Below are 21,361 nucleotides of genomic sequence, written 5' to 3'. Positions count from 1 at the left end.
AATTTATAAATGTGTTCTCTCTGCAGACTTGTTGCTACAAATGTAGTCTTTTTTCATTTGTAATGCACTTGCCCGTTATTTCATTTGAAATGCACTTGTCGGCGTTATTGATGTCTGTAGTTGCTCCGCCTCCTCTGCACTCAAACACACACACATACAGGAGAGTCTCTCTAATACAAGCCCGTGGATCGCTGATAGCCTATACTTACAGTATAACATATCAGTCTGGCAGAAGAGACACTACCGCAGTTAAAAGGCAAGTTGACAAGTCTCTTGTGTTGCTTTGAATGATTCATTTCGGATATTTTCCGGATTTATTTAGTCACTGTTGGTTTCCGACGGCCTGCTGTTATTCAGTGTATAAAACACTTTTTCAATGTCCTACCTGAATATATTGACACTTTTATGATTAGAAATGCAAGCTTAAATCCAGGGCGAAGTGTCGCATCAACCCTGTTGAAGTTTATAATGAATTCGACTGCCGTGATTTGTGGAGGTTTATAGTTGCTTTACTACTGTAAGACAACAGCAACGATCAAAGGTCTCACGGGTGCTGTTTAATGTTAAATATAACCAATATAACCATTTTAAACAGTCCAGTGCTATATTTATGTGTTTTGCTGGATTTGTGTACATTTCTTCATATAAAGTGCCAGTGTGTGTGTCTGATTTATGGACTGAAATGAATGGGAGGCACTCTTTCAGTGTTGTGAGTTCTGGGGCCCAGTTGCACAATGAAATCATTGACCGAAACCATTAACTGTTTGTTGGAAACAGTGAGATAGAGCATATAGGTGTAAAGGGGGCCAAAGATGCAAATGCATTGCGTTATTTGCCATGCCTATAAAGTACATTGAGTCTGAAACTGAAAACTGATAGAAAGAGCAGAAGCAGCACAGGACATGATCTAACTGCACAAATCTTATGCACATATTTGAATATTTCACTGAGCATAGTTATCAAAGAGAGACTTTTTCAACCATTTCCCTCCCATCCACCTTAAGTGTTAAAGGATATTTGTATTTCTCCTGAATTACAACATTTAGTTTGAGATATTATACTAATATACTGTATATGGCATGATTATAATAATTTATTATAAACTCTGATTTGTTTATTTTTTGCCGTAAAAGCAATGGGTTCCAAGGTATTTTGTTAACACTTAACAATAAGGTTCCATTTATTAACATTAAGTTAACATGTCTTAACAATGACCAGTATATTTACAGCATTTATTAATCTTGCTAATGTTAATTTCAAAATATAATAATACGTTTTTAAAATCAAAAGTTGTAGTTGACATTAGTTAATGCACTATAAACTAACATGAATTAACAATGAACAATTGTATTTTTATTAACTAGCATAAACTAAGATTAATTAATTAACTAAGCATTAACTAATGGTAACAAATGCAACCTTATTGTAAAGTGTTACCGGTAAGTTTAAGAGTTTTTGAAGTCAGTTCTCCTCAAGTTCACACAAGTGTCCTAGCAGAGTAAATACCGGTTCATCACATTAACTGTAGATGTACAGTATCTAAATGTCCTAGAATCAAGAACTTCCCTGTAACAGGTTATGAGATCCTGCAAAATTACGTTAATACAGTCTTTGACATATTTCCATAAGCTGGTGTACAGTATGACATAATACAGAGACATACAATACCCTTCATAATGTCTTCACAAAGTAACAAAAAGTATGAGAATTTTAGAGTGAGGATTAAATGTTGAGTGAGTGTGAAGCATCAGTTTTGCTATTTATACCCGCTTTGCATCTCACCACTCCAGCATGTTCCCATATGGAGGGATCTCAGCCCATATCAGTGCTAACAGGCTGAAGGCAGAGGGCATGGGCTCTTTTGAGCAGGCCATGCACTTCCAGAACCAGGACTTTGAGGCCCTCAGACAGGAGTGTTTGGAAGGGGGATATCTGTTTGAAGATCCCTGCTTCCCTGCCGAGCCACCTTCTCTTGGCTTCAAAGAACTCGCCCCATATTCCTCCAAAACCCGCAATGTGGAGTGGATGCGCCCTACGGTGAGGGAGAAAGATAATGCTTTGCGTGTTGGCCATGTTTATGTTTGAAAATATTCTCTGCTCTCAGAATAATTATTAGATAAACAATTTATAAGTTGTTGCCTAAAGGAAAAAACATTGCCTACATAACTAAGATATTTTGAAAGAGAAGTATGCTCTTATCAAAAGAGAAATGTGTAATTTCAGCACCACTAGTGGCACCAAAGGAAATTTCAAAAATAATTACCCAAACAGTTGTGCTATAATTTTGGTTATGCTCAGCTCTAAATATTTCAGGGTGCAGGTTTTCATACATTCAGTCTCTGTAAAATGATATTAAACATCTTTATTCAATATCACAAATGACAGAAAAAGTCATGGAAATTCATTGGTCAAGGCTCAAGAGGCATGAGAACTCTGACATTAAAGAAATTCACCCAAAAATGAAAATTCTCTCATCATTTACTCACTCTCATGCCATCCCAGATGTGTATGACTTTCTTTTTTCATCAGAACAGAAACTAAGATTTTTAGAAGAATATCTCAGCTCTGGTGGTCCTCACAATGCAAGTGAATGGTGACCAGACCTTTCTAGCTCCAAAAATCACATAAAGGAAATGTATAAGGAATCAAAATTACTCCAGTGTTTAAATCCGTATCTTCAGAAGCCATAAAATAGGAGTGGGTGAGAAGCAGATCAAAATGTAAGTCTTTTTTTTACTCTAAACCTGTATGGTGCCTGTTTAGTTTAACTTTCACATCTGAAAGTGAAAGTTAAAATGGAGATTTAGAGTAAAAAAAGGACTGAAATATTGTTCTGTTTCTCACCCACACCTATTACATTGCTTCTGAAGACATGGATTTAAACACTGGAGTCATATGTATTACTTTTATCTTTCCTTTATCTGATTTTTGAAGCTACAAAGGTCTGATCACCTTTCACTTGCATTGTATGGACTTACAGAGCTGAGATATTTTTTTCTAAAAATCTTATATAGCAGAAACTATTTTATAATAATGTTCGAGGTTCAAAACAAGTTAAGTTCAGTCAAGAGCATTTGTGACATAATGTTGCTAAATGCAAAAATGTATTTTGAATCATCTCTTGTTTATTTAAAAGAAAAGGCAAAAATTGCAGTTAAGGCAAAACAATGGAAGTGAATGGGACCAGTCTGTAAACATGGAAATACTTACTCTTTCAAAAGTATAGCCACAAGACGTAAACATTAAATGTGTTAGCATGATTTTAGTGTGATAAAATTGCTTATGAACCATATCAGTGTGAATTTGTATTCAGTATCACAATCTGATAAACGCTGTAATGCTTAAGTAATGTTACCACGTATAACGTTTACATCTTGTAGCTTTGCTTTTCAACCAGTGTGTAATCTAGTGTTCATGGACTGGCCCCATTCACTTCCATTCCATTGTTAATGCCTTACTGTAACTGTGATTTATGCTTTTTTTTAATAAACAAGTAGTAATCAACATTATACTAAAAATTATGTCGATTGAGCTTAACTTGAAGTGAACCCGGAATATCCCTTTGATATCAAAAAGTGAACACTTCACCTTCAAGGGTTAAAATCTATTAACTGATACACTTTCAGTCAGTTTAATTTATTCTGTGACCATACAGCAGAAAACAATCTTTCTGTTAAATACTATGTGATCTTTTTTTACTTGCAAAGATCAGTTTCTGTGCTGTTTTAGTACGCTGTATGTGCTGATGGGTACTTTCATTAAAAGGCATTTATCCATAACACTGAACAACTCATGTGTATTTTAGAGGGTCTAGACAGCAACATGCCTGTGAGTGTGGGCCCACCCATTCCTGCTACAGTTCAGAATGAGAATGTGCTCACATTTAACTGAGCTGACCCCTCCCTTCTCTCACTTTACTGCAGCTGTTGTCACACACATGGATTATAGAATTTCTGTAGCCACACTTAGTCACAGAACATATGATTCAAATCAAAGGCCTCAAGGGTGGCTTAATTCAGAATGGTTATTATTGTTTTTGTGCCGAATATGTCTATGTTGCTCTGACAACACAGGCGTGGTGGCATTCTCTTATATGTAAACCTGAGAACATGCACAGAGGCCTCAAAGGAATAGTTCTGTCATTATTTACTCTCATGTCATTTTAGACTGATCTCATTGTGAATTCGGCGAGAGTAGTTCGAAATACTTCAGCTGAAATCAGTCTGTGCTTACAGAAATTCAAACCACTGCCCCCAGTGGTTTAAGCTGGAAGTGTAGCTGACAGCTTCCAGGTAAAATGTCCACAGAGTGGTGCAAAAAAGAGTTGTAAAGAAAGTTGTTTTTAATTGTAAATTATGAAATGCAGTCAACAAGAAAGCATATTTTATTAAACATTTGACCTAAACCAAACCCCAACCCTAAACCTAATCATCCGTGGAGTAAAAATGTAATCTTAGATAGAAAATGCAACCTCTTAATCGCGCTGATCATTGATTATTTGAACACAATTACTACCTGGTTGCATGGGGACCAGACCCTGTGTCTCTGAGGCTATCAGTAGCACCACAGGAAAAAGTAAACACATTTAAAGCTGAAGTATGTAACTTTTTCAGTGTTAAAATACTTCCTTCTATAGCAGCTTAATATGCAGAGACAACTAGAGGTAAGTCATTCAGAGGTTCATTTTCTCAGAAATTGTAAACGCTTTGTCTCTGTGGCACTATAAAATGTCTGTGTTTGTTTGGAGTAACACGCTTAGACCTGCCCCAACAACATTACTCAACCAATGGCGTGAGTTGGGGTTGGGACTGTCTGATGGTTCGGACATCTGCAGACGAGGGGTGTTTTTGGAAATCTGTTTTGAAGACTTTTATTTTTGCAATTCCGTTCGGTGATGCTAGTGTCGCAGAAATTACATACTTCATCTTTAAATTGATGCAAAGATATCTGATGGGAGGTGTCGGATTTACAGCAACTCAGCAGAATGGGGTCGATGGGGTATTTGTATGATAGTTACACAGGTCTTTTCCATACAGACTAAAAAATGTCCACAAAGAAAATAACAGCATCTGGATTTGGAACTACATTATGGTGAGTAAAAAAATCACAGAATTTTCATTTATGGGTGAACTGTTCCTTTAAGGTCTTGCTTAATTCAAACCTAGAGGGCTCAACACAGAAAACAAAGACCTTGGGGTTTCCTAATTCCAATTTGGGCCATTGTAATCCCTCCTTTCCCGCAGGAGCTCTGTGACGATCCGCAGTTCATTCTGGGCGGAGCCACAAGGACAGACATCTGTCAAGGAGCCCTGGGTAAGTTTCTGATTTTACATAAGTCTTCCAGCTTTCTCATATTTGGTGCTATACAGGTATTGTATAACATGGAATCCTGTGAAAATGATTACTTGGATCTATCAGCAAACTCAAAGCATGAGTCATGACAGAAAGAGCTGCTCAAATAACTGGCCTAGGGCATGTCTGCATGTGACCCGCTTCCTGCTGACCTCGAGTCAGTGCATGTTTGTAATCATGCCAAGGTTTTTTTGTTCTTTTTACTACCTTACTGGCCTTCTACCGTGGCTCCAAAAAGTATTTGCACACTATCAGTTTCAAAGCATTTTATCAGTGTTTCACAATCCTGCTTCTGGAGTATCCCCAACACTACATATTTTGGATGTTTCCCTTTTCTAACACGCTTCATGACCTGTGCTGGGTGTCAAATAAGGGAAACGTCTGAAAAGTGCAGTTGGGGGACAAGTATTGGGTTAGATAATAAAATATCAAACCAAGTGATATCTGCAAACAAACGTAGCTTGATGCTGTTCCCCTCAGGTTCGCACAGGCGCTTTAGCAGAGTCACCACAGGTGTAGTTGCTAGGGTTCACATGGTTTGGTAATGGGAAAGTTGGAAAATTGGAAATGTTGTGATTGTGATTTCCAGGCCTTGAAAAGTCTTGGAAATGAATAAAATGTAACAAATTCATGAAAGGGGCCCGGGTAGCGGAGGCTTCACGCTATTCTCCGCAGCATCCACGCACAACTCAACACGTGCCCCACCGAGAGCAAGAACCACATTATAACGACCACGAGGAGGTTAACCCAACGTAACTCTACCCACCCTAGCAACCGGGCCAATTGGTTGCTTAGGAAGCCTGACTGGAGTCCCTCAGCATGCCCTGGATTCGAACTTGCTACTCAAGGTGTGGTTAGGGTTAGGTTAGGGTTAGGGTGGGGTTAGGGGTAAGATTTGGAAATTAATTGTTTGAAAAGGTGTGGAAACCTTAATTCCTCACATGAACTATGCACATGTTCCACTAATGTTTGCCTAAAGGGTCCGAACACTGTTTGTCTTCATTTTGAACAGTATACAGTATATTCTTTTTGTTAAATGTTTTGTTTGAAAAGTGTCTGTACTATCTTTCTCTAAAGCAAATGCCTCTTGGTTTGACATTTTGTCATCTAACGCAGTGACATTCCAACATTTTACTTTTGGGGCCACTGAAAATGTGTTTGCTTCCTTGCAGTCAGCTGATATAAGTTTTTCAAATTCATTCAGTCTGCTACTGGCCCTCATACAGTTTTGAGGCTCTGGAAAATTCCTCTGCTCTGAGTTGGAGATCTGAGTGGGATGGTTCACACAGGCCTCACAGGGAAAATAAATGCCACTTCCTTCCTTCTGTCCCCCTGCTGGTTGTGGAAGGGAGTTAAACTGCTGTGCTTTGTTACTAAAAGGCAAAAGATCAAACTTGGCATTTTATTCAGGGATTTTAATGACACAATTCTGATTGCTTTTTTTCCTCTTTGACTCATCTGTTTTTCTTCCCTCTGGTCAGGTGACTGCTGGCTCCTCGCTGCTATAGCTTCGCTGACTTTAAATGAAAAACTTCTCCACAGGGTCGTGCCTCATGGACAGAGCTTTCAGGATGGCTATGCTGGAATTTTCCACTTTCAGGTTCTCAGATACACTATGCATATTCTAGAGCTAATTCTAGAGCTAATGGAAATTATAACGTGGCTCTCTGGAATACTTGATTCTGATTGGTCGAGTCTAGGGTCCTTTTTCTGTTGTTTTTTTTTTTATTCTTTTTTTATGGACTGCTGAACCATGCAATTGCCCATTGTCCCCAGCAACAGATTTCCTAAATAGTCATGCTAGTTTGATGTCTCTTGTGTCACTCTGCAGTTAATTCCATCACATAAAATAATATCAACTCAAATCAATATGTAATGTCCATTTATTAATTTATTTGGTAAGTAGCTTTATTACAAGCGTCAAAATGCTTAAGTATATTCTAGATACAAGTTTGTGAGCATTTAAAGGGATAGTTCTCCCAAAAATAAAAGTTCTTTCATTATTTACTTAACCTCATGTTCCGAATGTGACTCTCTTCTTTCATGGAACACAAAAGATGTTTAGCCGGATGTTAGCCTCAGTCACAGTTTACTACTTTTATTGCATCTTTTTGCCGTTCAATGAAAGTGAAAGGTGACTGAGGCTTATATTTTGCCTTATATCTCCTTTTGGGTTCCATGGAAGAAAGAAAGTCATACCAGTTTGGAACAACATGTGGGAATGAAACTTATGATGAGGGACAGTATTTGAATTTTTTTGGCATCCCCAACTATCCCTTTAAGGTCCCTTTAAGCATTTTCTTCAAACTGTCCGTCCATGATGCTCAGTTCATTCTGGTTGCGTTTCTTTTGTTGTGCAGTTCTGGCAGTTTGGTGAGTGGGTGGACATTGTGATTGATGATCGGCTCCCGGTCAAAGATGGAGAGCTCATGTTTGTCCACTCAGCAGAGGGGAATGAGTTCTGGAGTGCCTTGGTCGAAAAAGCCTATGCTAAGTATGTCCTGATTTAGATCTTTTGCTGCACTTTAAAAACATTTTCTTACAATGAGACAGGAAAAGGTTTCATATTCTGAATATTTTGCAGTGAAACAATTATTTAGTAAAGCAGGTAGGTTTCTCTTTGCCAGTGTTTTCTTGAGAAATTTGGCCCCCACTACAAATCCCCTATTTCAATAAAACTAATGTGTTTGTGCCAACATAGGCTTGTTTATGCTGTTTTCTTCTCCTTCAGTAGGGCAGAAAATGCACATTAAGTTATAATTTACAATAAAAATTGTATTATATTATGAAGTAAATTGTTAGCTCTCATGGTCTGAGGACACAGTTTCCCTCACTTACTCTTGTGCCGAATGTATAGAATGAATCACAATTATAAAGGTGTGTTTATGTTTTGTGCCAGGCTAAATGGCTCCTATGAAGCTCTGTCAGGAGGTTCCACCACTGAGGGTTTTGAGGATTTCACCGGAGGAGTCTCAGAGATGTACGAGCTCCGGAAGCCTCCCAGAGACCTGTACCGCATCATCAGCAAAGCTTTAGAGAGAGGCTCCCTGCTGGGCTGCTCGATTGATGTAAGAAAATCAATGATAATCATACTTCACCCAGCAATGAAAATGGTCACAATCTGCTCACCCTGATGTTGAATATCCAAACTTCTCTTTTCCATTTTTAATAAAAGTAAAAGGGGACTGGGGCCATCAAGCTCCAAAAAGGACAACAAGCACCACAAAAGTAGTCCATATGACTTGTGCGCTATATTGCAAGTCTAAAATCATCTGATTGCTTTGTGTGATCTACACAGAGAAAATTAAGTGGTTATTCACTGTAAATCCTAAATTCTGCTGCAGATCTCAAATCTTTCACACTTCCACAAATAACGTTGTGTTATTATATATTGCTAAATAACTGTGTACAACTGAAAAAAGCATGCATGTTTTAAGCAACATGAGGGTAATTGTTTTTGTTTTTAATTTTCGGGTTAAATATCCGTTTAAAGGGATAGTTCACACAAAAATGATAAATCTGTCATCATTTACTCATCCTCATGTTGTTCCAAACAAATAGGACTTTGTTTCTTTATTCCATGAAACACAAAAGGAGATGTTAGGCAGATGTTAGCTTAGAGTCACCATTAACTTTCATTGCATTTTTTTTCCATACAGTGAAAGTGAATGGTGACTGAGGCTAACATTAAAGGAATAATTCACCCAAAAATTAAAATTCTCTCATAATTTCTCACCCTCATGCCATCCCAGATGTGTATGACTTTATTTCTTCTGTGAAACACAAAAAAAGATTTTTAGAACAATATCTTAGTTCTGTAGGTCCATACAATGCAAGTCAACAGGGTCCAAAACTTTGAAGCTCCAAAAAGGGCATAAAGGCAGCATAAAAGTAATCCATACGACTCCAGTGGTTAAATCCATGTTTTCAGAAGCAATATGATAGGTGTGGGTGAGAAACAGATTCATACTTAATTATCTTTTTCCTATAAATTGTCCTCCCTGCCCAGTAGGTGGCAATTTATATAAAAACAGTGGAGATTTATATTAAAAAAGGACATAAATATTGATCTGTTTCTCACCCACACCTATCATATCGTTTCAGAAGACATGGATTGAACCACTGGAGTCGTATGGATTGCTTTTTTGCTGCCTTAATGTCCTTTTTGGTGCTTCAAAGTTCTAGTCATCATTCACTTGCATTGTATGGACCTACAGAGCTGAGATGTTCTTCTAAAAATCTTCATTTGTGTTCAGCAGAAGAAAGAAAGTCATACACAACTGGGATGGCAAGAGGGTGAGTAAATGAAGAGAGAATTTTCATTTTTGGGTAACTTATTCATTTAAGCCTAAAGTCTCCTTTGTGTTATACAGAAGAAGAAAAAAGTCTTAGGGGTTTGGCACAACATAAGTGTTTGTAAATTGTGACAAAATAGTTGGGTGAACTTTCTCTAAGTTCTTGTCCATGTACATTTTAATTACACACATGAATGTATTAATTACAGTAATATAGATCATTAGTAGATAATGGTTATATTGATAATAGTTTGCTCTAGTAATTTTTTTTGCCTTATTCTAGATTTAGATTAATCCATTATTTATGATTGTGTACCAGATTACCAGTGCCTTTGACATGGAAGCTGTGACGTTTAAGAAGTTGGTTAAGGGTCATGCTTACTCGGTGACCGGTCTCAAACAGGTAATGCTCGCAGTGTATGTTGATTATGGATGCCTTGGTTTGATTCCTATTCCTTCTTGTGCAAGATTTCTCTTCTGTTTGGCAGGTGGAATTCAGGGGCAGTTTGGAGAGGCTTATCCGTATCCGTAACCCGTGGGGTCAGGTAGAATGGACAGGGGCCTGGAGTGATAAGTGAGTATGCGCTCACACAGACTTTCTCAGTTCAGCCCAAATCATTGAGTAAGAAGAGCGCTGTATTTTCCCCCTCCAGCTCCCCTGAATGGGATGAGATAGACCCATCTGAGAAAGATGACTTGCACTTACAAATGGAGGATGGGGAGTTCTGGTGAGCTTTATCAGAGACTGAAATAAAATTGAATGCATCTATATACCAACAAAGTATTCTGTACTCACACAGCATAAAAAAAAAAACGGCTCTGTTTTTCCACCAGGATGTCTTTTAATGAGTTTTTGCGGCAGTTCTCCAGGCTGGAGATCTGTAATCTGACCCCTGATGCTCTGAGTGATGATGATTTGAGTCACTGGAACACCACCAAGTTTCACGGTGCCTGGAGGAGAGGCAGCACTGCCGGAGGCTGCCGGAACCATCCCAGTAAGGAAAAGAGGAACACTAAAATTTCATTTATCAGTTAAAGCTTGATTGGTGGTATATTGTTATGTAATTCTATTCCATAAAAACCATAAGAAAGAGTATTATATTTAAAGCTCTAGCTCTGCATATAAAGTATGAAGAGATTTTAGTGCCACTTGTAAAAAAAAAAATAAAAAAAATTGTAAAGGTTCTAACAGGAAGGAAGCGGGAAGCGGGTTGGCAGTCCAGGTAAATCAGCTTTTATTCAAGCGTTCAGCTTCACAGACAAAGTATAGGCTTTTCAGCTTCATAAACCAAGAGCAGGCTTTCAGCTTCATGCAACACTAAACAGGCTTTCAGATACAGACGTGGCTTTCCAGCTTCACGCAACTCTCTCTGCCTCACTCGCGTTCTTGGCGGCCTTTTCAAGCCCATCTCCGTCATCACTGTAAGGAGAAACAGGTGTTACGCATCATTAATCACCTTACCGCTTCCTCTCTCCCCAGTGACAGACACATGACCACGTCCCACTCCGCAAAAATTGAAGATTTAGAGAATAAAATCGCAATATTGTGAGAATAAAGACAAAGTATTTAGAGAGTAATGTCATACAATAGGCCTTTTACGCAAATAACTGTATTCATGCAATATTACGCCTTTAATCTCCTAACTTTACACCTATAGGGCTCTATTTTCATGTGCGCAAAGCGCAGCGCTACGATCATGCGCAGCGTCTTATCCAATTTTCGTGAGAGTGCTAATTCTAAGTGCAAATTTTGTGCCAGCGCAAATGGGCGTGGGTGGGAGTGTTTGCGCTATTGTGGGTGTAGGCGTGCAAACTGTGGGTGTATTGTATGTAAATTAAGTGGTGCAAAGCGCAATTTGCTGTTTTGCTGAGAATTTGGTCTTTGCGCTAAGATGTTTCAATACCACCTCTTAACTCCACACAAAGTTCAAATTCAGTTCCTGCATTTGCAGTTTGGAGATTCCACCAGCAGGTGGTACTAAAGTTCATGTATTAATTCTGAAAGTACAGAACATCAGAAAATGTCCTTGACAATCACAGTTTTTCAGGGGTAATCACTTCAGATTTGTATGAAACTTTCTAGAGGTCATGTTTTTTTATTTATTTATTTTTTATTTTTTTTATTGTTATGTTTATATGTAATATTATTATTGTATATTTACAGTTGTATTTATAATTTAATTTGTAGCCTACTAGAAATGTTCCACCTGTTATTGAGACTGATTTTTAAGTCACTGCAAAAGGGTCCGGTGGAAGAAGGAGAGACAAATGTTTGGATAGATTTTTTTTTTTCCACTTCGTTATTTTGATTATATTTTAATTTCGTTTAAAGTGTAATTTCAATTTAGAAATATATTTGGTTTATTTTTTTCATGTTTGTATACATTGATTTTTTAAAATCAAAATCAACCTGTAGAAATGAAGTGCGTGCCGATCACTGTAACAATCACTGTTAATTCTAGGCATGATTTATGTGTCAGTAGATGAAAATGATTAATAATACTTACATTCCCTATAATTTACCTGAGCGTACATCCAAATTCTGAAGAGAATCACATTTTCTATGCATTTCTATGCATAAAAGGAGCATGTCACAGTCATAAAAATATGCCTGGCATTCATCAAGGATGCAGTTAATGCACATTTTCTATTCTTCTAATTCATTGCATGCAGTCCATTTACACTATCAACTTCTTATGAATGTGCTGTCTTTGTTTATATCGCTGGTGCTTGACAGGGAATGGACTATATAATAGGACACAGGTGGTGGAAAACCCAGAGAAGAACCTAAAAATTTAATTGCACTTGATCCAGCCCATTTTTGCGTTGTGCGGCCGATTTCATCAAACCCACTTGCGCATAGATTTAGCACATGCTTGCGTGATAATACCAAAACTTCATGGTCATGCCCACTGACTTTGCACTTATGACATAGCGTTGCGCTTAGAGCTAGTGCTCTTAAAATAGAGCCCTTATTCTCTTATCATTACTACAGCTTTATTCTAAAACACTACTACTTTATTCTTGTAATGTTTACAAATTTAATTATCAAAATATTATAATTTTTTAAAATTTTTTATTGTAACGCTGCACTAAAGCAAAGTCGTAAAAAAGAAGCTAAAGAGACATTTGCAATTGTGCTTTGCCATTTTTGCCATTATTCCATTTGCACTCAAAAGAAAAATAACAGTTTAAATCTAGGTTGCTAGGTTTTGCGATAGCTTTGCGTTTTAAAATATTACACCATGAAGACTACATAAAAGGGTATTATAGTGTATTGAAAGCTTTAGCTCCATATATAAAGTACAAAGAGATTTGAGTGCAACATTAAAATTTAAAAAATCTTAAGATTTAAAGAATAAAGTCAAAGTGTTTTGAGAATAATCTCATAATAAGCCTTTTACAATCATTTTATTTACGCAATATTACGCCTTTAATCTCCTAATTTTTACGACTTTATATTTATAACATTGCGAAGAGTCCTTCCTGATGAGCACCATATTTTCCATGCATATACATTATAGGGAGCATGTCACTGTCATAGAAATGTGCCTGACATTTAACAAAGATGTAGTTAATACGTAAAAGATCCAAAGACACAGATTGTCCATATTTCTTTTCTTCTAATGCATTGCATACAGCCCAAATTCTTATGAATGTGCTGTCTTCATTTATATCGATTTTGCTTGACAGGGAATTGAAGAATATACAGTATAATATGACGCAGAGAGTGCAAGAACCGGAGAAGGAGAGTTAAACTGCACTTAAACCCATTCACTCGCCAACCCATTAACGCCTAGAATTAGCGCATGCTTGCACAAAAATACTAAAACTTCATGGCCATGAATTTGCACATATGATGTATCACATAGCACTGCACTTAAGACATAGTGGTCTTATAATAGGACCCTACGCTTTATTCTCGATTTTTTGTTATTGTAATGTGGCACTAAATGACATTGAAATAAAGAAACTAAAGAGACATTTGCAATTACGCTTTGCCATTTACGCCATTATTCCATTTACACTCAAAAGAAACAACCTAACATTATTGATAATCTTCAGCTTCATTAGCAGATAATCTTTTGCACTATACATATATTTCACCATAGAGACAACATGGAAGCATATTCAGTGCTCTAGTTCCTTAGAAACAATGAGACGGATGCCAAATTGCAATGCTTTTAATGCCATTTATTTGTATTATTATGCTACTAACTTTGTATATCTGCCAAAAGTTAATTTTGTCAACTTTACTAGGAGTACTCAAAATTAGATAGCATCAATGCTCATTTTAACTTAGAGTTGACATTAACAAGCACATGTGTGTGTTGCTGCCCTATTTGGTAGACACATACTGGATCAATCCACAGTATAAGATCACTTTGCTGGAGGAAGATGATGACCCAGAGGATGAAGAGGTGGCCTGCAGCTTCCTGGTGGCTTTAATGCAGAAAGACCGTAGACGGCACCGGCGCCATGGACAGGACATGCACACCATCGGCTTTGCGGTCTACGAGGTGAACAGTGAACGGTTTACATTTGTGTTTTGGTGATTTTGAAGTAGTTCCGTTTTTTTTCCAATGTGTTCATGATGTTTGTTATGCTGAACATGTTGCCTTAATAATAAGTTTGACAAAAGTACACTGTGAACACAAGGAATGTTATTTTTAAAATGTAGACTAGCTAGTTTTTTAGTTTTTAGTTAGGGTTCTGTGACATGCTTGGGGGTCAGAAATATTTAAATGTTGATTGTTAGATTTTTCCTCAATTTTATGAAAGCAAATGATAATTCTGATTATGTTTTGTGCTTATTTTATAAACTGTTGACCATACATTTTTATTGTCTCTTATTTGGACATATAATGAAGGGACTGATGTAGAAAACTGTTGGAAGGTTCTCCTCATTTTTTTTTAGATGATTATGAATGATTATTATCATTAATAATGATTAATTAATGATTAATTACCTAATTAAAAAGATAATTATGATAAAACATTTCCTTTTGATTCAGAAGAGAATTAACGGATATAAGTGGAATGTAAAATTAGAGTTACAAAACACTTATTGAACTGACTAAATTGTGATGATTTTAGATCAAACTGTGACTGCATTAGGTTCTCCCTCAACATTAATTTTTTCTCTTTCGTACACCTTTGCAGATTCCTGAAGAGGTACGGACTGATATCAGATACTGTCTTAAATAGGTTTGCCTCCAACATTAAAGCTTGTATACTTCCATTAACAGGTGATTATTTTATTTTTTTGCCTAAACACGGTGACATTGAGGATATACACACTGAGAATGTTAATGGCCATATACACCAGAGGCGTTGTTGCATTCTATCTGCGCTACATTTTAATTGTTGCTTTTAAGACACCATCTCAAGTTAAAAACAGTTCAACTTTGAAAAATATGTCTGAAGACACCTGCATTCAAATTTGACATTTCCATCTGTGTGCAGTACGCAGGGTGTCAGAACGTGCACCTTAAAAAGAACTTCTTCCTGACACACTCATCGTGCGCTCGCTCTGAGACCTTCATCAACCTGCGGGAGGTGAGTACCCGCCTCCGCCTGCCCCCCGGGGAATACATCATCGTCCCCTCCACATTTGAACCCAGCAAGGAGGCTGATTTTGTCCTAAGGGTTTTCACTGAGAAGCAGTCACAGACAGAGTGAGTTTGTGTTTGCATGTGAGCAATGTAGTCATGTTATTGTTGTTGTGGCAGAGTGAGATCTAGTGAAAGAATTTTCATTTTAAGTTAATTTTCTTTGTTTTATCTCTTTTTTTATCTTGAAAGAGAGTTGGATGATGAGATTTCAGCAGACTTGGAGGATGAGGTGAGTTTTTGCATCTACATTTTGTCAAAGTATAAACTTTCAGACAAAATTCACATGCCATGTGGTTGAAACTGTTGAACAAATATGACACCTTTGGTTTGCCTTTAGGATGAAATCACAGAGGATTATATAGATGATTCTTTTAAGTCCATGTTTGCCCAGCTGGCAGGAGAGGTGAGGGAACATTTTAATTTTTGTTCACAAACAACTTCATTCTTAGAGCTTCTCTACCAAACTCAACACAGTTGAGGATAACCTTCAAAATTCAAGGCTCTTAAAGGGATAGTTCACCCAAAGAAAAAATTCTCTCTGCATTTACTCACCCTCATGCTGTCTCAGATGTGTATGAATTATTTTTCTTCAGTAGAACACAAACAAAGATTTTTTTGAAGAATATATCAACTCTGTAGGTCCATACAATGCAAGTGAATGGTGACCAGACCTTTGTTGCTCCAAAAATCACATAAAGTGACTCCAGTGTTTGTTCACTTTCACTTTTACATCTGAAAGTCACATGTGGTGTCTGTTTAGTTTCACTTTCACATCTGAAAGTGAAAGTTAAAGTGGAGATTTAGAGTAAAAAAGGAGTTAAATATTGTTCTGTTTCTCATCCACACCTATTATATTGCTTCAGAAGATATGGATTTAACCACTGGAGTCGTATGGATTACTTTTATGTTTCCTTTATGTGATTTTTGGTGCTACAAAGGTCTGATCACCATCCACTTGCATTGAATGGACCTACAGAGCTGAGATATTTTTTCTAAAAATCATCGTTTGTGTTCTGCTGAAGAAAGAAAGTCATACACATCTGGGATGGCATGAGGGTGAGTAAATGACAAGATCATTTTCAATTTTGGGTGAACTATCCCTATAAACAATTTTAAAGTTCAGACAAAGCTTAGTCAAACCAACATTCAAAGTTTGTTTTGATGAAGTGTCCTTTTCTAGTTTAAAATTTTAGGACTGTATAAAAATTATGGCCTTATTAGGTTAACCTTAACCCTTTATGATTTTCTTCTTTGTTTTAGGATCTGGAGATATCTTTTCGGGAGCTCAGGACCATTCTCAACCGAGTAGTGTCCAGACGTGAGTAACACACTTTTTTCACTCAAAACTCACACGTCCTCAGTGAGGTTAACTTAACTAAATCACAATAAACCAGTTTATCAGAACATGTTTATCAGATTTGAATTAACTGTGTTCGCTCAGACAAGGACCTCAAGACAGATGGCTTCAGCATTGAGTCCTGTAGAACTATGGTCAACCTCATGGATGTATCCTTCGCTATTTAAATAAATAAAATATCAAAAAAATGAACACAGAAAATAATTACTTTGTTAAAAACGAGAAAAACAAAAACATGTTTACAGGAATGCACTTACCAAGAAGTTTATCGATAGCATGTCGTGATCAGTCAGCCTGTGTCTTTTTTTTACTCTTGACTCATCTGTTCCTCAGAAAGATGGTAGTGCATGTTTGGGCTTAGTAGAGTTTCAGATCCTCTGGAACAAAATCAGAAAGTTGCTGGTGAGTGGAGTTTTTTTTTTTTTTTTGCAAATATTGGCCAACTGAATCAAAAATGACATCATGGTGCATGTAAGTTTTCACATTCTAAAACATAGATGTATTTGTTTAGTTTTTTATTAATTACTTATGCATTCTTTTCCACTCAGGGGATCTTTAGAGAATTTGATATTGATAAGTCTGGGACTATGAGTTCTTATGAGATGCGTCTTGCAGTTGAATCAGCAGGTAATGTGAGCATTAAAGGAATATTCCAGGTTCAATACATGTTAAGCTCAATCGAAAGCATTTGTGGCATAATGTTGATTACCACAAAATTAAATTTGACTTGTTCCTCCTTTTCTTTAAATTTTACAGTGAGGCACTTACAATGGAAGTAAATGTGGCCAATGAAAGAGAATGTAGCCAATTTTTGGAGGGTTTATAGTCAGAAATCTGAAGCTTATAATTTTATAAAAGCACTTACATTATGTCTTCTGTTAAAACTCATGTATTATTTGAGCTGTAAAGTTGTTTACATTTTACAGTCATTTTAGGGTTTTAGTCATGGCAATGACATTTTAAATTGGCTTTTTTTTCTTTACACAGAAAAGGTTAGTAAGTGATTTTATCACACTAAAATCATGTTAACACACATATTGTTTGTCTTGTGGCTATATTTTTGAAAAAGTGAGTATTTTAACATTCAAAAATTGGCCCCCATTCACTTCCATTGTAAGTGCCTCACTGGAACCCAGATTTTTGCTCTTATTTTTTTTTAAATAAAAAAGGTAGGCCAACTGAAATTGTATTTTTGTGGTAATCAGTATTATGCCACAAATGCTGTTGATTGAGCTTAACTTGTATTGAGCACAGAACATTTCTTTAATTTCAGTAATGACACTCACAAATAGGGTCCAAAAACTTGACAATGAGAATTAAAATAATTTACTGTATATATTTGTCCCTATGACAAAAATAATTATTTAGCTGTGTTCCTGTAGATTTGCACAAGTCTTTGCATTTGTCACTCATTGTATCTCTCTGTCAATGCAATCTCTCACAAAAACATTGACATTTTGTTTCTCATATAGTTTTTGTGGTGCCTTAATGCCAGGAATGTCCGTGAAGTTCTGGAGGTATCACAGTAAAAAAAATGTCTGGCTTCATAGATAAGCATATATTATGATGAATTGATAAGTTTGATTAATTGAGGGTTTTTTTTTTCTTATGGTTGGAATGTTGTCCTTTTTCCTAATTTGCCATTTCAACCATGCATTTTTTCACAATTCCTAAAGTTACAGGCCAACTTAAGTACTGTAAAAGCCATTTGTTTTACACGCATTGAACACTTGACAAGTTTTAATTTTGGACCCTGCTCAGAAACAAACCAATTCGTGGATAAAGTGAAATCCTGTGTCCAAAATAATGCATATTGCTTGCTTTCTTTTGAGGCTTCAAGCTCAACAACAGACTGAACCAGATCCTTGTAGCCAGATATGCTGAGAACGAGGTCATCGATTTTGACAACTTCATCTGTTGTTTGATCAAATTGGAGGCCATGTTCAGTAAGTGTTTCTATTTGTAGTACATGGTGCACGGTGCTGTAACATTTTTTTTTTTTTATAAGACACAAGACATGACAGTGTTTGTTGGGGCTTGCTGACAAGTCTCTGGAGGGTGGTGTTTTGGAGAGGATTAACAAAATTCTTCTTTAAACTAGCATGTTCCTTCATAGTCTTGTACGTCCTTGTAGGATCTTTTCAGCAGCTGGACAAAGATGGAACAGGAGAAGCTGAGATGAACATAAATGAGGTGAACTGGCTTGAATTCTTGATATTCAAATGCTTAAACAAACACCTTGCTTATCACTCTTTCTTTTCCCTTTTGCATAGTGGCTCTTTATGACCATGTGCGGATGAGCTGACAATTCATGAAAGTCCAGTGCAAGAATGTTCTGCAAAGTGCCTCAATATTGAACTCTTCACGCAACAATCCCATTTCTGTGACCTATAGAAAAACTATAACCTCTTTAGAAAAAAGTGCTGCTAGTTATCTTAATGATTCTAAATGTAATTTACACTACTGAGAAAAAACACTGTAGGTAAAAAATGTAGAGTCACTCAATGTCTAAAGATGCCCTCCACTCACTTCTGAAGTAATGACTGTTGGAATGTCTGAGGAAAATCATGTGCATGAGATGAATATCAAGTGTGCATTAAGTTTTGCATTTTGCCTTAAAAGAAGACCAGCGTTGGCAAAAGGTTGTCTAATGCATGCCGTTGGGTGGGGGGGGGGGGACGACAACACAGTACTGCTTGTTTTCCCACAAGGTGAACCACTGTATCCTATTAAAAAGGCCTTAGATGCAAAATGTAACAAATGCATGTCTATATTATCACTGATCTACTATGATCAGACCGTGTTTTCTTTCATAATATGTTCTGCATATGATGTGCACTGGAAACCTGAAACAAGTGAAATCATATAGCAATTGAATTAGCAGTTGACAATAAATGTATGTATGTGTATATATATATATATATATATATATATATATATATTATATATGCTCAAAAGTTTGCATACCCTGGCAGAAATTGTGAAATTTTGGCATTGATTTTGAAAATATGACTGATCATGCCAAATCCTTTTATTTAAGGATAGTGATCATATGAAGCCATTTATTATCACATAGTTGTTTGGCTCCTTTTTCAATCATAATGATAACAGAAATCACCCAAATGGCCCTGATCAAAAGTTTACATACCCTTGAATGTTTGGCCTTGTTACAGACATACAAGGTGACACACACAGGTTTAAATGGCAATTAAAGGTTAATTTCCCACACCTGTGGCTTTTTAAATTGCAATTAGTGTCTGTGTATAAATAGTCAATGAGTGTGTTAGGTCTCACGTGGATGCTCTGAGCAGGCTAGATGCGTAACAAGGTAATGGAACTTTATAAAGATGGAAAAGGATATAAAAAGATATCCAAACCTTGAAAATGCCAGTCAGTACTGTTCAATCACTTATTAAGAAGTGGAAAATTCGGGGATCTCTTGATACCAAGCCAAGGTCAGGTAGACCAAGAAAGATTTCAGCCACAACTGCCAGAAGAATTGTTCAGAATACAATGAAAAACCCACAGGTGACCTCAGGAGAAATACAGGCTGCTCTGGAAAAAGACAGTGTGGTTGTTTCAAGGAGCACTTTGCACTTTGTGCATGACACAAGTAATTTTTCCAACAATTGTTTGCGGACAGATTGTTTTACTTTTAATTGACTATATCACAATTCCAGTGGACCACAAGTTTACATGCACTAAGTTAACTGTGCCTTTAAGCAGCTTGGAAAATTCCAGAAAATGATGTCAAGCATTTAGGCAATTAGCCAGTTAACTTCTGATAGGCTAATTGGCTAATTAGAGTCAATTGGAGGTGTACATGTGGATGTATTTTAAGGCCTACCTTCAAACTCAGTGTCTCTTTGCTTGACATCATGGGAAAATCAAAACAAATCAGCCAAGAGTGGGGGGCCTGGGTAGCTCAGCGAGTACTGATGCTGACTACCACCCCTGGAGTCGTGAGTTTGAATCCAGGGTGTGCTGAGTGACTCCAGGCAGGTCTCCTAAGCAACCAAATTGGCCCGGTTGCTAGGGAGGGTAGAGTCACATGGGGTATCCTCCTCATGGTCCTGATTAGTGGTACTCGCTCTCAATGGGGCGCGTGGTAAGTTTTGCATGGATCGCGGAGGGTAGCATGAGCCTCTGCGTGCTGGGAGTCACCGTGGTGTCATGCGCAATGAGCCATGTGATAAGATGCGTGGATTGACGCAAGTATAAACACCATGAGACCATGCAGCCATCATACCGCTCAGGAAGGAGACGCTTTCTGTCTCCTAGTGATGAATGTAGTTTGGTGTGAAAAGTGCAAATCAATCCCAGAACAACAGCAAAGGACCTTGTGAAGATGCTGGAGGAAACACGTAGACAAGTATCTATATCCACAGTAAAATGAGTCCTATATTGACATAACCTGAAAGGCTGCATAGCAAGGAAGAAGCCACTGCTTTAAAACTGCCATAAAAAAGCCAGACTACAGTTTGCAAGTGCACATGGGGACAAAGATCTTACTTTCTGGAGAAATATCCTCTGGTCTAATGTATCAAAAATGTCACTGTTTGGCCGTAATGACCATCGTTATTTTTGGAGGAAAAGGGGTAAGGCTTGCAAGCTGAAGAACACCATCCCAACCATGAAGCATGGGGGTGGCAGCATCATATTGTGAGGGTGCATTGTAATTGGATATTGTGATTGTTTTTTTCTTTTGTTTTTTTTTATTTATAAAATATCATGAACATATT

At 37.1% G+C, this 21,361-nt stretch overlaps 1 protein-coding gene across 1 annotated transcript; it reads left to right on the top strand.

The window, feature by feature from the left end:
* The first annotated feature begins 20 nt into the window (after positions 1–20).
* LOC127413958 (calpain-1 catalytic subunit-like) lies at positions 21–19,853 on the top strand. The gene is made up of 22 exons (XM_051651544.1): positions 21–256; positions 1,791–2,037; positions 5,244–5,313; positions 6,834–6,952; positions 7,713–7,846; positions 8,252–8,420; positions 9,967–10,050; positions 10,136–10,221; positions 10,301–10,375; positions 10,482–10,642; positions 13,998–14,167; positions 14,811–14,822; positions 15,114–15,325; positions 15,452–15,491; positions 15,600–15,665; positions 16,523–16,580; positions 16,704–16,768; positions 16,953–17,021; positions 17,168–17,246; positions 18,452–18,565; positions 18,754–18,812; positions 18,893–19,853. The coding sequence occupies exons 1-22, from the start codon at positions 63–65 to the stop codon at positions 18,917–18,919; spliced, it is 2,310 nt and encodes a 769-aa protein (XP_051507504.1). The 5' UTR covers positions 21–62; the 3' UTR covers positions 18,920–19,853.
* Positions 19,854–21,361: the final 1,508 nt, after the last annotated feature.

Source organism: Myxocyprinus asiaticus, chromosome 23, assembly GCF_019703515.2.
Source record: "Myxocyprinus asiaticus isolate MX2 ecotype Aquarium Trade chromosome 23, UBuf_Myxa_2, whole genome shotgun sequence".
NCBI lineage: Eukaryota > Metazoa > Chordata > Actinopteri > Cypriniformes > Catostomidae > Myxocyprinus > Myxocyprinus asiaticus.
The sequence above is the reverse complement of the archived record's forward strand: the minus strand, read 5'-3'. Positions and strand labels throughout refer to the sequence as shown.

Coding starts and splice junctions, on each gene's coding strand:
- LOC127413958 (XM_051651544.1), top strand. CDS start 63: ATGCACTTGCCCGTTATTTCATTTGAAATGCACTTGTCGGCGTTATTG. Junction 16,769..16,952: donor CTATGGTCAACCTCATGGAT/GTATCCTTCGCT, acceptor TCTGTTCCTCAG/AAAGATGGTAGTGCATGTTT. Junction 18,566..18,753: donor CAAATTGGAGGCCATGTTCA/GTAAGTGTTTCT, acceptor ACGTCCTTGTAG/GATCTTTTCAGCAGCTGGAC.